Raw genomic sequence first — 20,228 nt, 5'->3', positions numbered from 1 at the left:
AAGTGTCATTCTTCATTATGCTGTCATACTCCGCCTGCATAGCAGCCTTCCATGATGGATCTGCAAGTGCTTCTTCTAAGTCAGTTGGCTCCTTTACTTCTCTCATAATCTCAACCATCAAGGCCATGTTGACTATGTGAGCAGAAGCCCTCCTTTGCTCCTCTATTCTCTGAGACCTCCTTGGTCCGTCTGCCTTCTCCTCAACAGATGCAGGCATAGGATTATTGTGGTCATAGAGCTGCTTCACCCAGCGCGGCAATGGCTTTTCCGGTGGGGTGATGTCAGGTTGGTGAACTTTTTCCTCATCATCTGAAGATGATGCTTCCTCCTCCTTAAGGATAGGGATAGCTCTCGGGACAGGTTCATAGTGGACTACTTCTTCGCTTGATGATAAAGTGGAAGACCTTGCCTTCTCCTCCTCCACTGTATGCGGCTCCTCCTTGAACACCACATCACGGCTCGCGATGATCTTCTTTGCCTCTTGGTCATATAACTTGTAAGCCTTCTGCTCATCACTATAACCCAAGAAGATACATTTTCTGCTTTTTGGTTGTAACTTGTTTCTCTTTTCATCTGGAACATGTGCATAACATTCACATCCAAAAATTCTGAAATGTGAAACAGATGGTTTCTTACCAGTGTAAGCCTCATGAGGTGTTTTTCCCTTGAGAGCCTTTGTGTAGCTCCGATTTAGAATGTAGACTGCAGTATCAACAGCTTCAGCCCAAAAATGGTTAGGCAATCCCTTGCCCTTTAGCATGCATCTTGCCATCTCCACAATGGTACGATTCCTGCGTTCCACAACACCATTCTGCTGAGGTGTGTGAGGCGTCGTCAATTGACGCTTGATCCCTTTGCTCTTGCAAAAGCCTTCAAACTCCTTTGAGTTGAACTCACCACCACCATCTGTTCTAAATTTCTTCACACTTTTCCCTGTTTCATTCTCAACAAGTATTAGCCATTCTTTAAACTTACCAAAAGCTTGAGCCTTATCACGAAGGAAGTACACCCACATCTTCCTACTGTAGTCATCGACAATCAACATAAAATAAGAAGATCCCCCCAAGGCCTGTGTAGGCATCTTACCACACAAGTCAGCATGCACCAACTCTAGAGGAGCATGTGCTCTATTCTTGCTTTCTTGTGGAAATGCCTTTCTCTGTTGCTTGCCCATCATACAAGCTTCACATGGTTCCTTCAATTCAGTTATTGTAGGTAGGTGAGCAACCATACCTTGCTTTTGCATCTCCTTCAATACTGCAAATCCGATGTGTCCAAACCTTTCATGCCAAAGCTTACTTGTGCCCACTCCAGCGGTGGCTGTAAGAGCACTTAGCTCATACAGGTTGTTCCTCCTTTCTCCTTTTCCAACAATTGTGCCAGCACTATCAATAATTTCTGCACCTGTCTTCTTGAACCTCACTTCATGACCAAGATCAGTTATGGCAGCAACTGATAAGAGATTTCTCCTGATTTCGGGAACATACAACACATTTGAAAGCTTTTTGACTTCACCATTTGCAGCAACAAAAGAAATAGTACCTGTGCCCGCAGCAGGGCATTTAGCATCATTTCCAACCGTCACAGTGATGGATTCTTGTAGAGGCTGCATAGAACTGTATAGACCTTTCTTGTTGGTCATGTGACGGGAGGCCCCACTATCCAACACCCAAGAGTCAGTGGTAGATTCTTCTTGCGCCGAGGAGCACACTTCCTCAATGGTCGCCATGAATAATTCCAACTCTGCTTCAGCCGTATTGGCTGTCTCTTTCCCTTTAGTTTTAAGGGTACCATTCTTTTCATCTGCCTTCTTGACACGACAATCTGCAATCGCATGTCCTTTCTTCTTACAGTAGAAGCACTCTCCTTGAAACTTCTTCTTGCCGCCCTTTTTCTTTTTGTCACCATCATTTTTGGTGGAGGAAACACCTTTGCCTTTTGCATTGGCAGAGAATGCAGCATCTCCATTGTTGCTTCCTTCTCGGGCTTTCAGCCTCAACTCCTCCTCCATTAATAATGCACAAAACTCCTCAAAAGTCAAAGCTTGAGGTCTCACCTGAGTATTAAGGGCAGTTACTAGTCCATCAAACTTTTGTGGACAAATCCGAAGACACCTCCGAGCTAGCTCTTCGCTAGTCTTTTGTATCCCAGCGCCAGCCATCTGGTCGCGCAGATTCTTAATCCGAGTGATGAATGCTTCAACCGTCTCTCCTTCAGCAAACTTCTCCGCTGCTAGTTGATTCTCCAAGTTTTGAATCCTTGTTTGGTTTCGTGTTTCATATTGACTCCTTAGTACATTCCAAGCCTCTGACGCTTTGGTTGTATGCTGAATCAGAGTCAAAACACTGTCAGAACAGCTTGTAACTAAGGCACACAATGCATCTGCATTCCTTCGTTTCCAAGCTCGTAGAAGATCTGCATTCGGAGGAATCATCACACTAGGATTTGATGGGTCGGGGGTAGGCTGTGGTTCTGCGTCAGTCCCCAGCACAGTCTCCAGAAGCTCATAAGAATCAAGGATAGTAGTAATTTTGAACTTCCACAAGGTGTAGTTTGTACCATCTAACTTGCCTTCGCTGAAGGTTGGTGGACGAATCCTCAGTGTTTGAATAGCCGGTACAGCAGCACCACCTCCTGCACCGCTTCCTGATGCGCCAGAACTGCTTCCCGGAGTCGACATCGTTTCTCTTTGCTGTTGAAGCCTTTGCCTCTTGCACTCTCTCCGATCTCTAGAACCCCCTGGGCTCTGATACCATGTAAAATATTACACGGCGCAGCGAACAGAATCTGAGAAAGAGATAGAGAGTACACAACAGATAAGAGGAGAATCAGTAAAATTCTTTAACTCCAAACAACTGATACAAAGATGGCTCTGTCCACCCGTGCGCTTCCACTGTGTGAAGCTTAGATGGCGATCTAGACAGAAGATAGGTGAAGAGCTTAAGGCTAGCTGGAACAACAACTCTGACTGGGTGAAAGATAAGTGTGAGATGGCTGCGAAGGGGTTTAGCTTTTATAGCCCGCGAAGGTCGTTAGGTCGGCCTGCTGACCGACCTACCATATGAGCCTCCACTAGTCGGCCAGGGAATATTCCAGGGAATATTCCCTTTACCATCGGGCCGGGGGCGCTGCCCCCGGACCCCCGCCAGGGGGGCCGCTGGCCCCCCTGGGACCCCCCAGCCAGGGGCTGCTTCCGCGGCCCCCGGACCCCACAATAGGGGCCCCTTTTAACTCCCTTACCACGCAACTCAATGCAATGTGCCTCGAGTTGCTACCAGCTTAACCACTCCGTCTAACCCAAAGATTAGACCCACAACAGTCACCTTTTTGCCATCCGGTCACATAGACCTCATCTGATATACAAGTCAGGACTCAACCAATGTCCGGGCTCACATTTGGCTTCTCCTCATAATGGGGGCCTTACAACTTTGAGCACCATGGATCATTGGTAGTACCTAATGAGAGTGGGGCATTGATCATATCTAACAGTGACAAAGTTGAAAAGCTACATGATCCATATGTTACCTTTATGTGTAGCATGGGTATTGGTGTGTTGTTTCATTGAGATCTTTTTTCCATGTAGATCCTTAATATTTTGGCCTGTGGTGGATTGATCTAGAGTTTGGACACACTCCTAAGAGGGAGAAGGAGATCTATAAGACTATGAAGATGAACCAAAGGAAAGATGGCACACATGTAGCAAAAGGTAAATATCAAAGACCCCATTGCATTAATCATACACCCCCTTGCAAAGACGTGTGAACTACTGTGCTAAAGGTGAAAATTTTATAGAAGGTAAAAAAAAAGGAGAAATTGAATGATGCAATAAATGTTGAAGACCCTATTGATGTGGAGAAGAACATGGCAACTGATGTAGGGAAGAAAACACTTAAAATGAGTAAGACTTTTATTTTCTTAGAGGAGCATACACTACTTGCTCTAATGGTGGTTGATGTGGGGGATGCGTGTTTCCACACATGCAACACACATGGGATCTCCTATGAGATCCAAAACCAGTGTTGAGTAGCTTTTGGGCCTCTTTTAACTTTGAAGGACTAGAAAGAGGCATGATTCTTGTTCTCTTTAGGACATGACCAAACCCACCTTTAATACTCTTGAACAATTTGGAGTAAGATCCTATGCTAATGCCATCCATATCACAAATAGCTTGTGCATCCATCACAAAAAACTTCATTTGAGATATATTTCAATGTGGATTCAATTGCATTCTCATTTACAATCTTGAGCATTGGATTGCTTAAAAGCACCTTCCATTGTACTTGCCTTCAACAATTTGTGAACAGATTATCCAAGCTCATCCTCACCTAGGTTTTGATTATAAGCAACATTACAAGCCTTAATATGTCACTTCCACTCGCCATTGTTCTCAATCAACTCATCGATTGAATTTGTCTTTTATTTGTGCTCATATGTCAACTTACTATTGATATTTTTAAAGTCATTTGATTGTGACTTTATCTCTTCATACATAATGTCAATATTGTGAATAGAGTCTTCCATTATGTTTTTTTGACTTATTTTTAAAGTTAATAATCCATTGACTTGCATCATTTGTTGTGCTAGTTGTTGAATTTGGAATTGGTGTGTAATGATAACGTCGTGACAATTTTGTAATATTTCTGTTGAAAAATATATTACTAGCCGCGTGAGACTCATGAAAATGACAATGCCGGCATCGAAGTTACGGACAGTGCAATTTTTAAACGGTACACGACATATCATGATTCTCCACCGGCCAAACGGACCAAGGTTTTAAAAAAACCCGCATATCTACATGTGAACCCCCTCTTGGGAGGAGAGCAAGAGGATAATTGATAGATTTATACCAAAAAAAAAACCCTTATTTCCCCCCAACCGAAGGCCGTGCTGCTGGAGGAGAGGGAGTAAGGAGCGGGTGCATCAACACCATAGTTGGACGACGTGGGGGGGATCAGGCCATACATCAGGCCGTGGGGGGGGGGGGGGGGGGGGGGGGGGGGGGAACTAAGGGGAAGGAGGGAGTCGTGAGGGTGACAGGAGAGTGGTAGATGCTGAGCGTGAATAGGTGAAAGAGGACGCCTGACTGTGGAGCCACCGTGTTGCTGCGTCGTGAGGAGTGGAAGCCGCCAGTCGAGTTGAACGCCGCCACCCAGCTGCCAATCGAACTGCTGCCGGTTGCTGACGTCGCCCTTCCACAATTTGGCCTTCTACTCGCCCACGTGGTCTTCATCACGCCCCCTAGAAGCTTCTTGGGAAGCTTCTAAGGGGGCTCTCTAAGCCCCCTTTTCCATTGCCCCTACAAAGCAGTTTTTACAAACCCGGGGAATTAAGGCCCTTTCCCCCCTTGCATTCCACAAAGCCATTTTACCCTTCCCCTTGCCTCCCCCAGGAATTAAGGCCTTTCCCCTTGCATCCCCCAAAAAAAATTCATTTTTACCCCAGTTGTGAACCCTTCCCGTGGATTCTCACACTAGCCGATTTTAACCCCCTTTCTTCCCATTGAACCTCCTTAAGTTCACTTTACCCCCGGTTTTCTTAAAAACCCTTTTTCATTGCAATTCCCACAAGCACACAAGTCCTTTAAAGCCATTTTACCCCTTCCCGTGGGTTTCCACTCAAGTCCCTATAAAGGCCACCTTACCCCAGGGTTTCCCTTAAACCCCCTTCCCATTGCGACTCCCATAAGTCCCCATTAGATCCTAAATTAAGCCCTCGCGGCTTTGACGAAGAGGGGTTTTCTCTAAGGCCTTTCCACTCGAATTCCCCTTCATAAACCCATCCCTAATTTTTCCCCCACACTCCTTCTCCACAAAGATCCTTATCCCCAGAACTTCTATGAAAAGAAGGAGAAGTTCATAAATTCCCATTTCCAAAGCCCAAATTCCGCAAGAAGGTGCATCGGTCAAGGAAGCCGTATCTCAAAGGGAATTGCGCGTACAAGGAAGAACGGGTCAAGATCATAAGATTGCGACCAAGGCAAGAAGATCAAATTCACGATGGCCCCTAAAAAGGCACAAGGCGCAACCGCAGGAGGATCATCTCCTAGCATTCATGTGGACATTTCACCGAACCCACAAGTCCAGGTTTTCTTCCTATTTCTTGATTTATGTCGAAATATTACAAACATGCATGGTTAATTCATGAAATTAGGTTGCGCTTATGATTATCAAATCCACCTAGTTGATAAGATGCACTTTTACGATTGAAATACATTGGCTATTTTAAAGGAAATAACTCACGATTGAAGAATCTGTCATTTATATTTTTCAATGAAACGAACGAAAAAAAGAAACATAAGATATCTATGCATTTTTAGCAAGTGGCTTCTGTGCATTGCAAAGTAACGAATCTAGAACAACAATGATTATCATTACAAAATCGGAATTATTGTAGTACACCTTCGACCATGCATGGAAAGATTAAATCGCATGTCGCATTATTAGACGAATCTTTCTTGGTAATAATTCATTAAAGAAGATTGCTAACAACCGTAGGACTTTGCAAGGCATGGAAATGATTCTAGGGCTACATAAAGTAGATTAAACTTTAGTCAATTGGCATAAATCTCAATCAACTACGTAAGTAGTTACGAAAGGTTGTGTAATGCCCATTCAGTGTACGAATATTTCATTCAGAAATGAAGTTAGGGAAAGGCTGCATGGTTCGTTTTAACATAAAACCCTAAAAGCTTAGTTGGCATAAATCGTAAATGCATCAATGGAAATTATGCTGTAACTTAACATATGCTTTGATCTTAACCAGGGGTTGTAAATCTAATCATACGTAGGCAATGAACCGTGTGCTTACGAGAATGGTATCGTAATGCAACTAGTTTTTCCCCTTTTTGATCAAGACAATATCTTCATGAATAGACAAGTAAATTGGTTTACCCTAAACACCTAAACCGCAAAGGACTCGCCTAAGAACGGTTAAATCAATGCAACATATCCCAAGTGTTAACTAGGGTTTAGCACGTTGAGGACGTAACCTAGTTGCACTTATTGCCAAGTTGAAACTCTCATACGTTAAAGACCTACCATATTCACGCAATGTAGGGACAATAGGACATACTTGCAAGAAACGGTCTAGGGTTTCTATCCTAAGGATCACTCGTTAAAAAGATGAAACTCAAATTGAGTTGAAACCCTAGGACCGACGATGTCGGCCTAGTGCAATCGGAAGTGGATTGGATATGAAGACACCCTAACCCTGTTTCCTATCTAATCATGATTCCGTGATTAGAAGACGCCGTTCGATGGGTAAAATAGTCCCATGGATTTTGATGCGACACTTGTGCAACAAGTTGCAAAGTCGCATGATCTTGTGATTTGATCACAAGGGAATGGCCGATTTCTCGGAATGAGATTGGCAGATTCTTGCGCAAGTTTATATTGCAAGAAGATGGGTAGCTCGCCTTTGAAATAACGAGCTGATAAGCCTCTGTTATAGTACCTTTCTTGGGAAAAGTAACCAAGTTAAGGGAATTAGATATTTGCTTGGAAGCAAAAGACCAATCAATAATTGAGAGTAATATATTTACTGTTAATAGAACTTAAGGTATTGGTTAAGTTAGGTTAATAGGGTACGGCCCTAACCCAAGGACATACGGGTTATCAAACAAAACCTTGGGGATCTTGCCAAGTCGCAATTGATCCCAGAATCGAATGCTGGATACATTCGGAGAGAAGGACTCACTCCTTAGCAGTTGGCCAAATAACGACCACTGGAAATGATTGTGCTTGTAACAGTTTAAAGAGCACTGTTTGCTTTGTTTGCTCAAGGAATTAAAGGATAAAAAGATATTTAATGCCTCAAGTTGAAGGCTTGAAGGGAGAGGCAGCCTCGGTTACCCCCGACTGTCTGTCTGACCCTAACCAAGGGGGTTGTTAGCCGCGCCGGGAAGGTGGACCGAACCTGCCATGTCAGGTCTTTCCGTTGAGTGCTACTTGGAGCAGGAGGATGCTTGGGTGCCAGGGGGGCTCTGGTCGTAAATCCCTCGCCTTCCGGGCTCTGCACAAGAGGCCAACGTGACTCCGGATTGGATCTCGAGACCCGCATACTAATCTACGGGCGGAATCTTCGAATAGTAATCCATGTGGATTGCTGGATAGACTGCGGGCGGATTATGAATAAGCCTACGGGCTCGACTTTATGAATGTATTCCAAAGATAAATATGATAACCTGTTGAAAAGGAACTTGTTTGACACTGCTTTTCTATGTCAAGTACTAAGATTACGCGAAGGAATCGATGCCTAACGGGCTAATTAAGGAAGCTGCTTGATGCATGACCAACTAAATGTGATAGGTAATTAGACAACTAAAACAACTTAAGGAAAGTGCGATGGGTGTGGCCATGGGTTCGTCTTACAGATGGGTGGTCCCAGTTGGCCGAGAACTTTTCTCAATCATAATGGACAGTAAGAAGATCATTTCAAAGGAAATGAATAGCAAGGGCACCTGACCTAGAGTCTAAGTTATAATAATCCTGGTTTACGCTATTTTAGGGGAACGGAATGGGACTATGCCTTATGGCAGAGAGGTCGAGCCTTGCATCCCTCTCATTTCCCATTCTCCTTGAACCAAGTGCAGTGTGAATACGCTTCGGCCCTGGTGTTTCTACGTAAAGTAGTTTGCTCAAGGTTCGACGCTAGTTGCCGTTTAGGAAATGACCAATAGGGGAAACCCTGATTCAGGTCCGTCCTAAGTGGGAACGGCCAGAATACTTCCACTACATGGCAGACGCGGGAAGTCCTAGATCGTAAACCCCGTAACATTCCATGGGAGTGCCGAGCGGAGCTTTCTAGATCTTCTTTCCGATGGACTGCTAAGACATGTCCTAAAGGGAACAGGTGGTTACGTTATAAATTTTTTATAGTTGTTTGGCATGTTGTCAACACCTTGAATGCTTGATCATTAAGATGCCTCATGTAATCAATCAATCCATTAGCACTGTCACATACATATTTCAAATATTTTGTTATTCCAAAGAAAGTAGAAGGGCTATTAGTCGAGGGATCGATTGGATAGATTGCCCCATCCATCCACAAGTCTACATGCTTCAATCCCATCACTTTGTAGCTCTAGTTGAGTATTATATCCTCTTGAACAAAGGAGCATATTCAACCTCTACCTCAGAGTGTCATTTCTTCTTGCATGTATTCATATTATTTATTGACTATGACGTCAAGTTGGAGAGATGTCAATGGAGTTACACAATTTAGTAGCACGTCAATGTAGATTGGATGGATACAAAAAGATGTTAACGAAAATAGGGTAGTTGAGTATGTGTGGAGATAGTATAGAGAGGCATAGATAGACTACATAGACTAGATATAGTTGATTGACTATGAGCTCAAGGTGGAGCAATGTCATAGGAGTTATACACAATTTAATTGAGTGGAGGTTGGAATGATTGGACTACAAATGGACACAAAGTGTGTAGGCAACATGTAAATTTTGGTGAAGGAGACAATAATAAAGAGGATGAGAGAATTTAGTTACATCAGAAGGTTGATTGTGTTTGTGACAACATGAGCCTAATGGCCCGCTTCCCCACCATGAGAGAATTTAGTTGCATCAAATGGTTGATTGTGTTTGTGACAACATGAAGTTGATGGCCTGCTTGTCCATCATGAGTTGATGTGAAATTATGAAAGTTTGTGCCAAACTACATGTGGGTAAGTCATGTCCCTTTACTTCATTTGGAACTTCAATGTACAATGTAGCTAGGTAAATGTTGAAATTTTTTAGAAACTCAATGGATAGTTGTAATAACTTGAGACAAGTGTGCATTTGTCATCTACAAGTCCATCATGTTGGTTGACCTCTCCTTGGATATCCTACATGGGTGGGAGATGGCCTCCAAAAAAGTTTGCAATTCTTGTGGTATTTTTTCATGTAGTTTCTTGTGTTTCTAATGGTTGAACACCATTAAAATTATTGTGGTATTTTTTCATGTAATTTCTTGTGTTTCTAGTAGTTGAACACCACTTAAAGATGCCCTTCTTTAACTATGACATTTACTAGCATCATTATTTCTGATGATGATGTAGTTCCAATAGTCATTGCAATGGACATGTTGCCATTTGTTGGCTCACACCAACTGTTCTTTGAGACCAATTCCAGAAGTGTTATTGCAGGGGTATTTGCAGCATATGTTGAGCAACTTCTGAAAAATAAGCCATGTTTTGAGGTGACTAGTCACTTTGGTTGGTGATCTTTGTTAAATGGGTCAAGTGAATTGAGGAAATCAATTTTCATGTGCATAGGGTTTTTTCTATTTTATACCACACATGTGAACACACCCTTGAAAAAAGCCATATGGCATGTGCAATCAAAGGTTAGTAATATACACGAAAATGGTACAATCTAGCCATTTAAAATACTATGCAAAATGATATTGGAAAGGCTCTTCATGTTTCAAACACTTGGCCACCATGCCCAAACATTGTTGTGGATGTTTATTCTCTCTTCCTTTTCTTTAAAAGCATAATATGACTATCTCTATGGTATATCAACTCTGAATAGAAGAATTTATTCTTGCCACAACAATATTCACATGACGTTCTAGAATATTCAACCTCAATCAACAAACTATCTTTATTTCAAATCTACTAATAATCACTTCCTAAGATTGTGAGCTAAAATTTGGACTATAAGGCTTGCTCTCGAGCAAAATCTTCAAGATCCATTTTATGATGTATATTAGATTCCTACCATTAGCTATTTGAGCTTGTAATTTAATCTATGAACCCAACATTTCCTTCTTCTTTATTTTGTATCAAGGTGTTTATTGAAGCCATTGCATGTAAATACTCTTCATATTTTAATCAATCACTTTTCCCAATGAAACTATACCTCTTATCACTTGTCCAATAATTTTTATTGGTTTATATCATTATTATTATTATTATCAATAAAATAGTGCATAATTTGTACAAGTATCAAAAGCAATTATTTGAGAGGATGTGGACCCTTCTATAGACTAAGCCATGCGGCAGAGTTCACATGCTAGATACTAGATTTTAGAGAGTTAATCTCCAAGAAATTGATTGAAGATTCATGAATTCAAACCAAGGCAATGAAGCTTGAGCTCAATTGCATCTCTAGTAGGAAATAATATATTAGATAGCAAGAAGCCAAAGGAGTGTAATCTTGTTTACAAGGTTTTGGAGAATGGAGCTAATAACTACAATCAAGGCCAATGGGACTCCATGTAGTGGCATGAGTGTAGATTAGGTATGCAACTAATAGCTATAGCAAATTACCCTAGTCAAACTATAACCTGATCAAACTGTAGACCATTCTACTACAATGAAATCAATTATGCCCTATAAACTATCACATTTTCTCCCTTAGCAAGCATTTGTATCCACAAACTATGAAGCATGCCCTCTAGGAAAGCTACTAGTACATTCTCCTAATAATTAGCTCATCAAGCTAGGGTCCCACCAACTATATTGGGCAATCAAGGTGCTAGTGAAAGACTTTATTTTCCCTTTCCTAGATTATTTCTTCCTTTTCAGCTTGGCTTTACAAATACCTTCTCCTTGCTCCAAAAGGTCAAAATCTTTGGAGAAATCCCAATGGATTTCCAATAGAAGTAAGTTTAAGCCCAAAAGAGAGTTGACTTGTAATGTTAATCCATTACTAAATTACAAGTTACTAAAAAGAGTATAAGTTAGATCAACGTGGGCTAACGGGAGGTCACATTATTGGAGAATAGAAAAGCTCAAAATAAGCTTCCATCACTGGAGGGTAGTTGGCCTAAAGAGAGGACCCACTATTGGAGGAAGTAAGATCAAAATGAGATGGAATGCCTACATGGATTTGAAGATACGTAGGCAATCATTGTTAAATATGATTGAGCCAATATCAAGGATCCTTTGCATAGTAAGGTTATTGTATCAGACACCTTCACCAACATGTCTTTGTAAGATGGTTAGCTCATGGCAAGGAAGGGATGGCACCAACCTTCTCAATAGCCTTCTTGATATGTAGGATTGAATGATTACACAAGAATGTGGGGTGGGTTTATATGGGCTACGTAATCAAGTAAGATGGAAGCTTTGAGATGGACTCATCATGAACTTTTGGAAAGGAGACTAGGTGAGCACAAGGGCCAACAATTTAGGGAAGGGATAGTGGGCCACTCAATCAAGCTTTTGGGGGTAGTATAAGGTGATAGTTAAGGAGCTTGTGGTGCATGATTGACATTGTTGTCTCAACCAAAGGAAAGTAGTCATAATCCCTCTCATTTGTTAAAGATAGGGTTCAATTTTGAGGAGTAGATTAAGGAGATTTTCAATCATAAGATTGGCTAGCCTTGCATTTGTCATCCATATAGTTGGGCTTCTAGAAATGGGTATAAACCCTATTTCTTTTAGGAATGTACTGCTAGTAGATTTTTTATTTGGGAGAGTCCAAGAAAGTCATTTGCATTTTCATCTTTAGAGTCCTTGCCAATCTCTTACTTCCCCTTGAAAGATGTGAAAAAAAAGCCACTCTAACATGGTAAAGAAGATAGTTTTCTATAACCTTGGTCATGCAAAGCATGTATAATGTAAGATTTCACACTCAGATTCCTAAATGTTGGTATTGGTCAATGATATGAGCCAATAATAAAGACGCCATAAGAAAAGTTAGAATTAAGGATGAAATTCAAGGAGTAAAACCTTCATTAGTTCAACATGTGTCATAGCATTGTGAGCTTCACATTGACTATCACTCAACCAATCTCATCCACTGACAATTTAGTAGCTCTGTTGACGTGAGTATCTTTGATGCGGATGACTCCGCTTGCCGATTGCATGGAATGCAAATTCAAAAACAAGGGGACAATTGAGTGGTTGTATCGGCTAAAGCTCATTCATGTCAAAGGAATGGCTTCGATTCGGGTTCAAATCCTATTGATTGCATGTTGAAAACGTTCAGGTCGAAGTATGGTTCAATTCCTTATCCATCTTTCACAACATTGTTATTTGTAACTAACTAAGGTGGATAATACATGGGTCAAGTTATGTCCAAAACTCTTGTACAGCATTCCAAAGTCTCTATGAAGTGAAAACTTGTTGTGAAACAAATCTTGCAATAATTGCACTCCTATTCAATTGTAGCAACTAGAGAGAAGAACCCTTAACAAGGGTAAATCAAAGGATAAGTGTATATTCAAGGAACTGCCTAGAGGGTCCATTAGGCATGGCATAAATTTATTATAAATTTGCTACAATAGGCACATACGAAGAATGAGCAACTTGGTATGGGAGGGAATTCCTTGTGGGAAAGTTATGTAAGAGTAGCAATAAAATGCATCAAGCACAAATGTGGTTGTTGGCATAGAATAACCAAACTTGGATTTGCATATGGTGTATTATGCATGGGTGAAGTTCACAACATTGATGCACTGAAGAATTAGCTTGAGGGCAAGGTATAGATTGCACAAGTGGAATAGTATTAAAGCACAAATAGGCCAAGCAAAGGCACTTGGCATATAGGCTAGGTAAGTGTCATATGGAGATGAGACTCTAGGGTGCGGGAAAAAAGGCATGTTGAAAGAGGTTGGTCCTACATGATCTTGAGCAAAGGGTGGGAGGGGAGGGCTTAAAGATAAAGATGCACCAAGAAGAATTTCATTAGAAGCAAAATGTAATCTTTGGGATTTATCTAACCAAAATCATTTACACCTAGAATCCCTTTTGAAGTTTACACGGTGGTATGGGCTTAGGTCTCACCAAAGGTGAGGGTGAAGTATAGAGGTCAAGGACTCCTGTCCAGGCTATGTAGAGTTGGAGGATTCACAGACATCTGCTGTCATTTCCTCTCAGGTTCCCTTTTTATGCATGAGAGAGAATATAAGCTAACAAAAACTTGGTCTTATTGGATCTCACAATTATTGGCCAATGTATTCAGCTTTCATATAGCAACAAGGCCAAATTATATTAATTTCTTTTTTATAGGACAAATCTTCAAAAAACTTCTTAGAAAGGGGCCAAGGGAGATTTCGTTTTCATGCATATATCTCATCACTCTAAGCTGTAGCACCAGATCTTCAACCTCTGCTTGCCCCAACTACTGGTGTTTTCCTCCTCTAACTGCTTGATGACCACTCCAACCTTGGCACTGCTGCTATAACCCCTAGTATGTTGTTCCAGCCCTAGCACTACCACTGCTGCTACCACACAAGTGTTTCCGACTCGAAGCAGATCTTTCTGCTTCAGAATACAGAGCTAACCTATCATATTGCTGTCCCATGAGGAAATGCATGGAAGTCTATCACATCTCGGACCACTTGCCACTTCATCAAATCAGCTGATCACAGCAACATTTGCAATCTCTGACTCTACTGCTGCTGTCCTACAACCTCAGCACCACTAAATGGCCTGACCACCCCTGTGCTCTGCCCTCTAGTTCGAGCATTTATCTCAACCCAAACCTAAGCCTCAGACCCCTTGCTTCACCCTCTACTTCAAGCCTTTACCTTTCGTTCAGCTTCCATTGCAATTGCAACAGGTCTACTGCTTAGTATTCATACATTGTATCTCCTACCCCACGTGCAAAGGATCTTATAGTCATACATTCCTTTGAATTGAGCATTCATTTTCCATTCGAGTTTTCAGACTTTGTGTTCTCCTGTTAACCCATACTATACGCATATAGCAAGACAACAAATAACTAAGGAGTTTCAGTTGTCCCCTCCTAAAACTTCTAACTGAAGAGCAATAAATTGAAGGAACCAACTACCTGGAAGCGTTCATAGTCATTCTGCTTGCTTTTTATGAAGAAACAAATGGTTATTGAGGAATACCACTTGTACATCCCCAGGAAGTGAGATATGCAATCCATTTCGACAAGCATCCACCACACAGGTAACACGCAAGCGTTCCACATGATCAAATCCCAAGCTTTTGTGAGAGAAGTTCTCCACAAACTGTTTTAGAACCCTGCGCTGCAGTGCAACAGGTAAAGAGCCTATCAGCTTAAGATCTAACATCATCCCTCTACGACCACCTTCATCATAGGGAGATTCTGCTTGCTTCCTGATGCTCTCACAAAGGGATTCCAGGAAAGCATCTTCTCCGTGCAGGATCTCGGCCCACCTGAGCAAGGATTTATCAACAGTAGGCTGAAAATGTTCTTTTAGGAAGGGAAGAAGCTGGTGCCGTATTCTGTTTCTTCTTATACCCATTGAGAAGTTGCTGGGATCAGGCCACAGTGGCAGCTGGTCAGCCTTACAAAACTGTGTCAACTCTGATCGACCTATGTCAAGAAGGGGCCGAACCAACGAGATTGTACAAGAATAAACCTGCTGTGTTCCGTTGGAAGGATGTATCATCCACTCAATTATGCCATCTTCAGAAAAGGCAATGGGGTGCAATAAACAAGGAGTGACTACGATGTCTCTTTTCCAAGAGAGGGAGAGCAAACCATGGAGTCCTGTCCCCCTAAACAGATTGTGCAACAAAGTTTCCACTCTATCAGTTGCTGTGTGAGCAGTCAACACAGCAGTATAGCCATGGGAGCTCGCAATCCTTTGCAAAATGCCATACCGCCATGACCGTGCAGCACTTTCTCCTGTAACATCTTTCGTAGCCACAGCTTGATAGTAATCCATATCAAAGTACGAGGCGAGCTGTGCGACATGAGAGGCCTGGGTGCGGGACGAAGGGGACCACTGATGATCACAATGTACGATGCCTAGTGTCCAACCCCAGGCAGACCTGAGTCTCGCGAGGAGGTAAAGGAGGGAGACAGAGTCCTGGCCTCCAGAGACAGCCACAAGCACCTTCTGCTGAGGCTTGAGAAGGTCCCGAATGCGCAAAGAGGACTCCAGTTTGGAGAGGAGAATGTCTCGAATGGAAGAAGCTTGACTCTGCCTCTTCCGGGGGGGACGTGCTCTCCTTCTGTAAGGAAGGTTAGGGTTTTCAGCGACACCATTCGAGTTGAAGAGCTGGTGACGATGCTTGTTCGGTCGTGTAGCGTCTTGGTGAGACGCCCGCCATGAATTCTTCGAGACTCGATCTGTAACAGAGATTTCTCTTTCAGGCTTGCTTATGAGGAGCCCACCTGCTCGGAATGGCTGGCCGCTGAGCCAAATGGAGGTTGAGGCTACATCCATCGCCTGCGTCGACAAACCTCAGAAAAACTGCGGCAGATGCTCACAGAAAATCGGGGTCAGACTCATAATGTAATGCCACCCTTAAATTTTAACATTTATCTCTAAAAATTTAGAGCTGTTAACTCAAAAAAATTTAGGCAGCATCCTTGATTACAAGCATGGCTATAAGCCCAAATATTCAATCAATGCAAGATCATTTCGCATATAAATTTTGAAGAATTCTAGTATTAAAAACCTCTGCTATAGGCATTTAACCTCTTAAATTTTTCATTGAAAGGTTTTTCACATTTTGGTTAATAAGTTTCTTCTTTAATTGTGTAACAATGATGCTATTTTATGGGTAGTCACACCACACGCAAGAACTAAGACCTCGGCTACACTAGCTATAGTTAAGGGAGTCCGCTTAGGACACGTACAATCGGCAATGTTTAACTTCAACTCTACGCCGCAACTCAACAAACTACGCCTCAAAAGAGAAGGTACTTCTTTCACTATCACAAGTTTGTATAGCATGGTGTGCTCCGTTTGTTCTCTCTCTATCCTGTGTAAGCCTATCTTTGAGATGGGATACATGCAAGGCGAATTGACATGCACAAATCCTTATAGTCCAAGTTAGAAAATGCGAGGGCAAGTTCCCCTTTCTTTTACTCTATTCTTGACGGAACTCAACCAAGTTGTTAAGTACCCCCAAAAATGAGTACACAAAAAACTTCATGAAGTTGAAGATGATTTGGATGTTAGTTATTGGCTCACTTACCTCTCTCTCTCTCTCTCTCTCTCTCTCTCTCTCTCTCTCTCTCTCTCTCTCTCTCTCTCTCTCTCTCTCTCTTTTAAACATGGTGCTTATTGCACATTGTTGTGATGTTTTTGCCCCTATTTGGGGCATGGACAAGTCAAAAACATGTGCATGGTAATGCTTCCTCTTCCTTAAGCCACTTCTTTCTTAAACTATCAAATCAAGTAATTTGGACATATGTTTTTTAAGATTTACACTATTTGAAAAATTCACATTTGAACTAAAAGCCTTGTCAGTTAGAAAATACTCAAAGCTAATCGACTCCATGATAAGTTGAGACACCACATTCATGAATATTAGGGTAGACTATTTGGGGCATGGACAAGTCAAAAACATGTGCATGGTAATGCTTCCTCTTCCTTAAGCCACTTCTTTCTTAAACTATCAAATCAAGTAATTTGGACATATGTTTTTTAAGATTTACACTATTTGAAAATTTCACATTTTAAGATTTACACTATTTGAAAATTTCACATTTGAACTAAAAGCCTTGTCAGTTAGAAAATACTCAAAGCTAATCGACTCCATGATAAGTTGAGACACCACATTCATGAATATTAGGGTAGACTAACAATTTCTTCGTGGACTAACATGTGCAAGTCCAAAAACTTCCGTGTGCACCAACTATTACTAGATTTTCCTCAACTTTAGTAAGGAACATTATCCCTTGATACAACAAGTATACAAGTTACAAAATACTTTCACTAAGCAAATTCATATCAACAAGTCTAGCGAGTATTGCATGTGGTATTACCCTAATGGAGTGGTGGTCATCTTTGTCCACTACCCTTTACACATGATCCAATGGACATTTTTCATTATTAAAATGATTGACTTTTGCTAGCCTTTATTCACCAAGTTCTCATTTGGGTGTTGGGGTACAAGGCTTCCCAGTTCACTTTGATCTTGATAAAGAGATTATCTTTTCTACACTCAAAATCCTTCCGTCCTGTCCTTCTAGTGTTAGGGCCTTTTTGCCCTCGGAGTTAACAAGCAACTTAAGTGGCTTATTTAAGTTTATGATTGTTTGAGGGGCATTACCTTACATCAAGTTATTTTTATCATAATATGCTTCCAAGTTCTCATTTGGGTGTGTGTTGGGATATAAGACTTCCCTTCACTTTGAGCTTGATAAAGATATGATCTATCCTAGACTCAAAATCATTCTATCCTTGTAGTGTTAGGGGATTATTGGCCTTGCAATTAACAAGAAACTTAAGTGGCTTGTTTGAGTTTATGATTGTGGATGTGGGGTAATACTTAGCTTAGTCTGGTGGCACCCTTTGCAACCATCTACCTTCTTCTTCATCCAACTCATGCCTTTCAATGATTGAATGTACCTCCACCCATTTATCTTTTTGGGTATCCCACAAGTCAACTCATCACCCAATTCCTTTCACATCAAGGGCTTTCAACAACTTTCATTCTTTGGTATTGTATTGTGTGAGCTAGCAAAAGGCAACTCCAACATACTCAATGCCAATGATGCATCACTAGCTCTAACTTTTTTGTCATTCCACTTCAAGTGGCTAAGATTGAATTATAGCTCTTCAAGTTATTGTTGGCCACCTCAAATTTTGGTATTTTGAATTCAATCTCAACCAACACCACATCAAGCCAACTTAGTTCATACCATCTTCCTTTCTCATAAGGTGAGCTTTTGCCATCCAACATCTCATTATGCTAGCCCAAGGTACATCCAACAATATTCAATGAACTAATTTGAATATTAGCCTTACAACTTTATTCACCAATGAGTCAATACCCAAGCTACCATTGGCCTTACTCTCACATAAAATATTCCATTTTGTTGCATGCCAATGTCCATATGAATTCCTTGAACTTCTTCTCTAGAGCTTAGCAAAGCAATCAACTTTTTGGGGCAAAGCACCCAATGCATCCTAAGTTATACTTGTAACTATTCTCAATAGAAATATTATTTTGTTTGTATTTTAAAAAATCATGGTTTCCTATGTTTCCAAATAGTTTTGTATGGAAGGCCCACAAAGCTAACTATGGTTATTGAAATAGTGTCCTATCATTGTATATAAAATGTTGCCTTTAAGCAACTCACCAATAACAAATTGTATCATTTTCCACATATCCTTTTCACTTATTACATGGTTAGCCCAGCCACACATTTTCCCAACATCTTCAACCTCATGAAAGCATATGTGAACCTCAAAGGCCATTCCTTATGCCACATGCAAGATTTTTAAGTAACACATTGACAAAGCTAAAAATAAAAGCAAACAAAATGATATAATCTCAAGGGCCTCCAAGATAGGCTTGACTGGTTATTGAAGGTGAAAAGTGGATTTGACGATAAGGCAAAAGCGAATTCTAAGGATAATAAATAGATGGAAAATTGATATACAATATGTCATTAAAACTTTGAATATCTAGGTCAAAACTTCGATCTTGCAAGAACAAGGCAATCACTATGATCTCAAAATTTTATTTTTGTAAAACCCTATACCTCGATAAACTTTTTTCTTGGAGGCAACATTTAGTAGTCACTCAAACATGTCTCCTTGAGCAACATCTATTAGACATAATTTGGATGCATATACTTAGCTGGCCATGTAGCCTTCGAGTCTAGCTTGTAGCAACATGTCAAGGCCTCAATCCAAAGGATTGATTTGAGGGTTTCTAAACTACAAAGGTCTCCTAAACATTAGTCTAATGTCCACCTAGGAAGAGTCACTTTGTAACTATTGAAGGTGAGAGTGAGCTAAGATCGCACTTGGTTAAAGGAGAGTGGAGTTGTCTTTTGGACTTCCATGGCCAATAGGACCTGTACTCAATTGTACTCTAGTCCCCTAAAATAGTGTTAAGCTGTAACTATCCTTTTGAATTAGGGGTCACATTCTAAGCAGCTCTATCAAGTATTTAGAAAAGTTAATCATTTGATCGAGTCCAACCAACCATAGACTCTCAGTTGTTAGAACTAAGCCCTCCTACTTTCCTCAATGGGTTTCTTTTAGTATTAGTAAAACATTCTACCACACTGTGAGAACATATAAAAGCAGCTTCCTTTTATTATCCCATTACAAAAGTTTCATTGCATGTAATTTTGGCATGAGATATAAAGAAACAATAAGAAAAATAGTTCTTTTAATTAGGATTCAGTTCCTTTATTAGGTTCCCCACAAGGATCTCGACTTCTGTGAAGCCATCTCAATCACCCACGATGGCTCTTGGCCCTTGAAGGTCTTTCTACTTCCTGATAAGGTTTGAGGTCATCCATCCCTAATCTATTGATGGGGATCGCAAAGCTCTACATCCCTATCCTAGGCTGCTAAGGGATTTAGGGG

At 41.2% G+C, this 20,228-nt stretch overlaps 1 protein-coding gene across 1 annotated transcript; it reads right to left on the bottom strand.

Annotated features, from left to right (window-relative positions):
* Positions 1 to 5,065: 5,065 nt before the first annotated feature.
* On the bottom strand, positions 5,066 to 16,221 carry LOC148031096 (tRNA(Ile)-lysidine synthase, chloroplastic-like). Its single transcript, XM_087685675.1, has 2 exons — positions 14,805 to 16,221; positions 5,066 to 5,296 (listed from the first exon to the last, which is right to left on the bottom strand). Exons 1-2 carry the CDS (start codon positions 16,113 to 16,115, stop codon positions 5,261 to 5,263), a joined length of 1,347 nt encoding a protein of 448 aa, XP_087541801.1. The 5' UTR covers positions 16,116 to 16,221; the 3' UTR covers positions 5,066 to 5,260.
* Positions 16,222 to 20,228: the final 4,007 nt, after the last annotated feature.

This window comes from Lygodium microphyllum, chromosome 9 (genome assembly GCF_053477565.2).
Source record: "Lygodium microphyllum isolate KBCC chromosome 9, Lygodium_microphyllum_v1.1.10, whole genome shotgun sequence".
NCBI classification, from domain to species: Eukaryota; Viridiplantae; Streptophyta; class Polypodiopsida; order Schizaeales; family Lygodiaceae; genus Lygodium; species Lygodium microphyllum.
The sequence above is the reverse complement of the archived record's forward strand: the minus strand, read 5'-3'. Positions and strand labels throughout refer to the sequence as shown.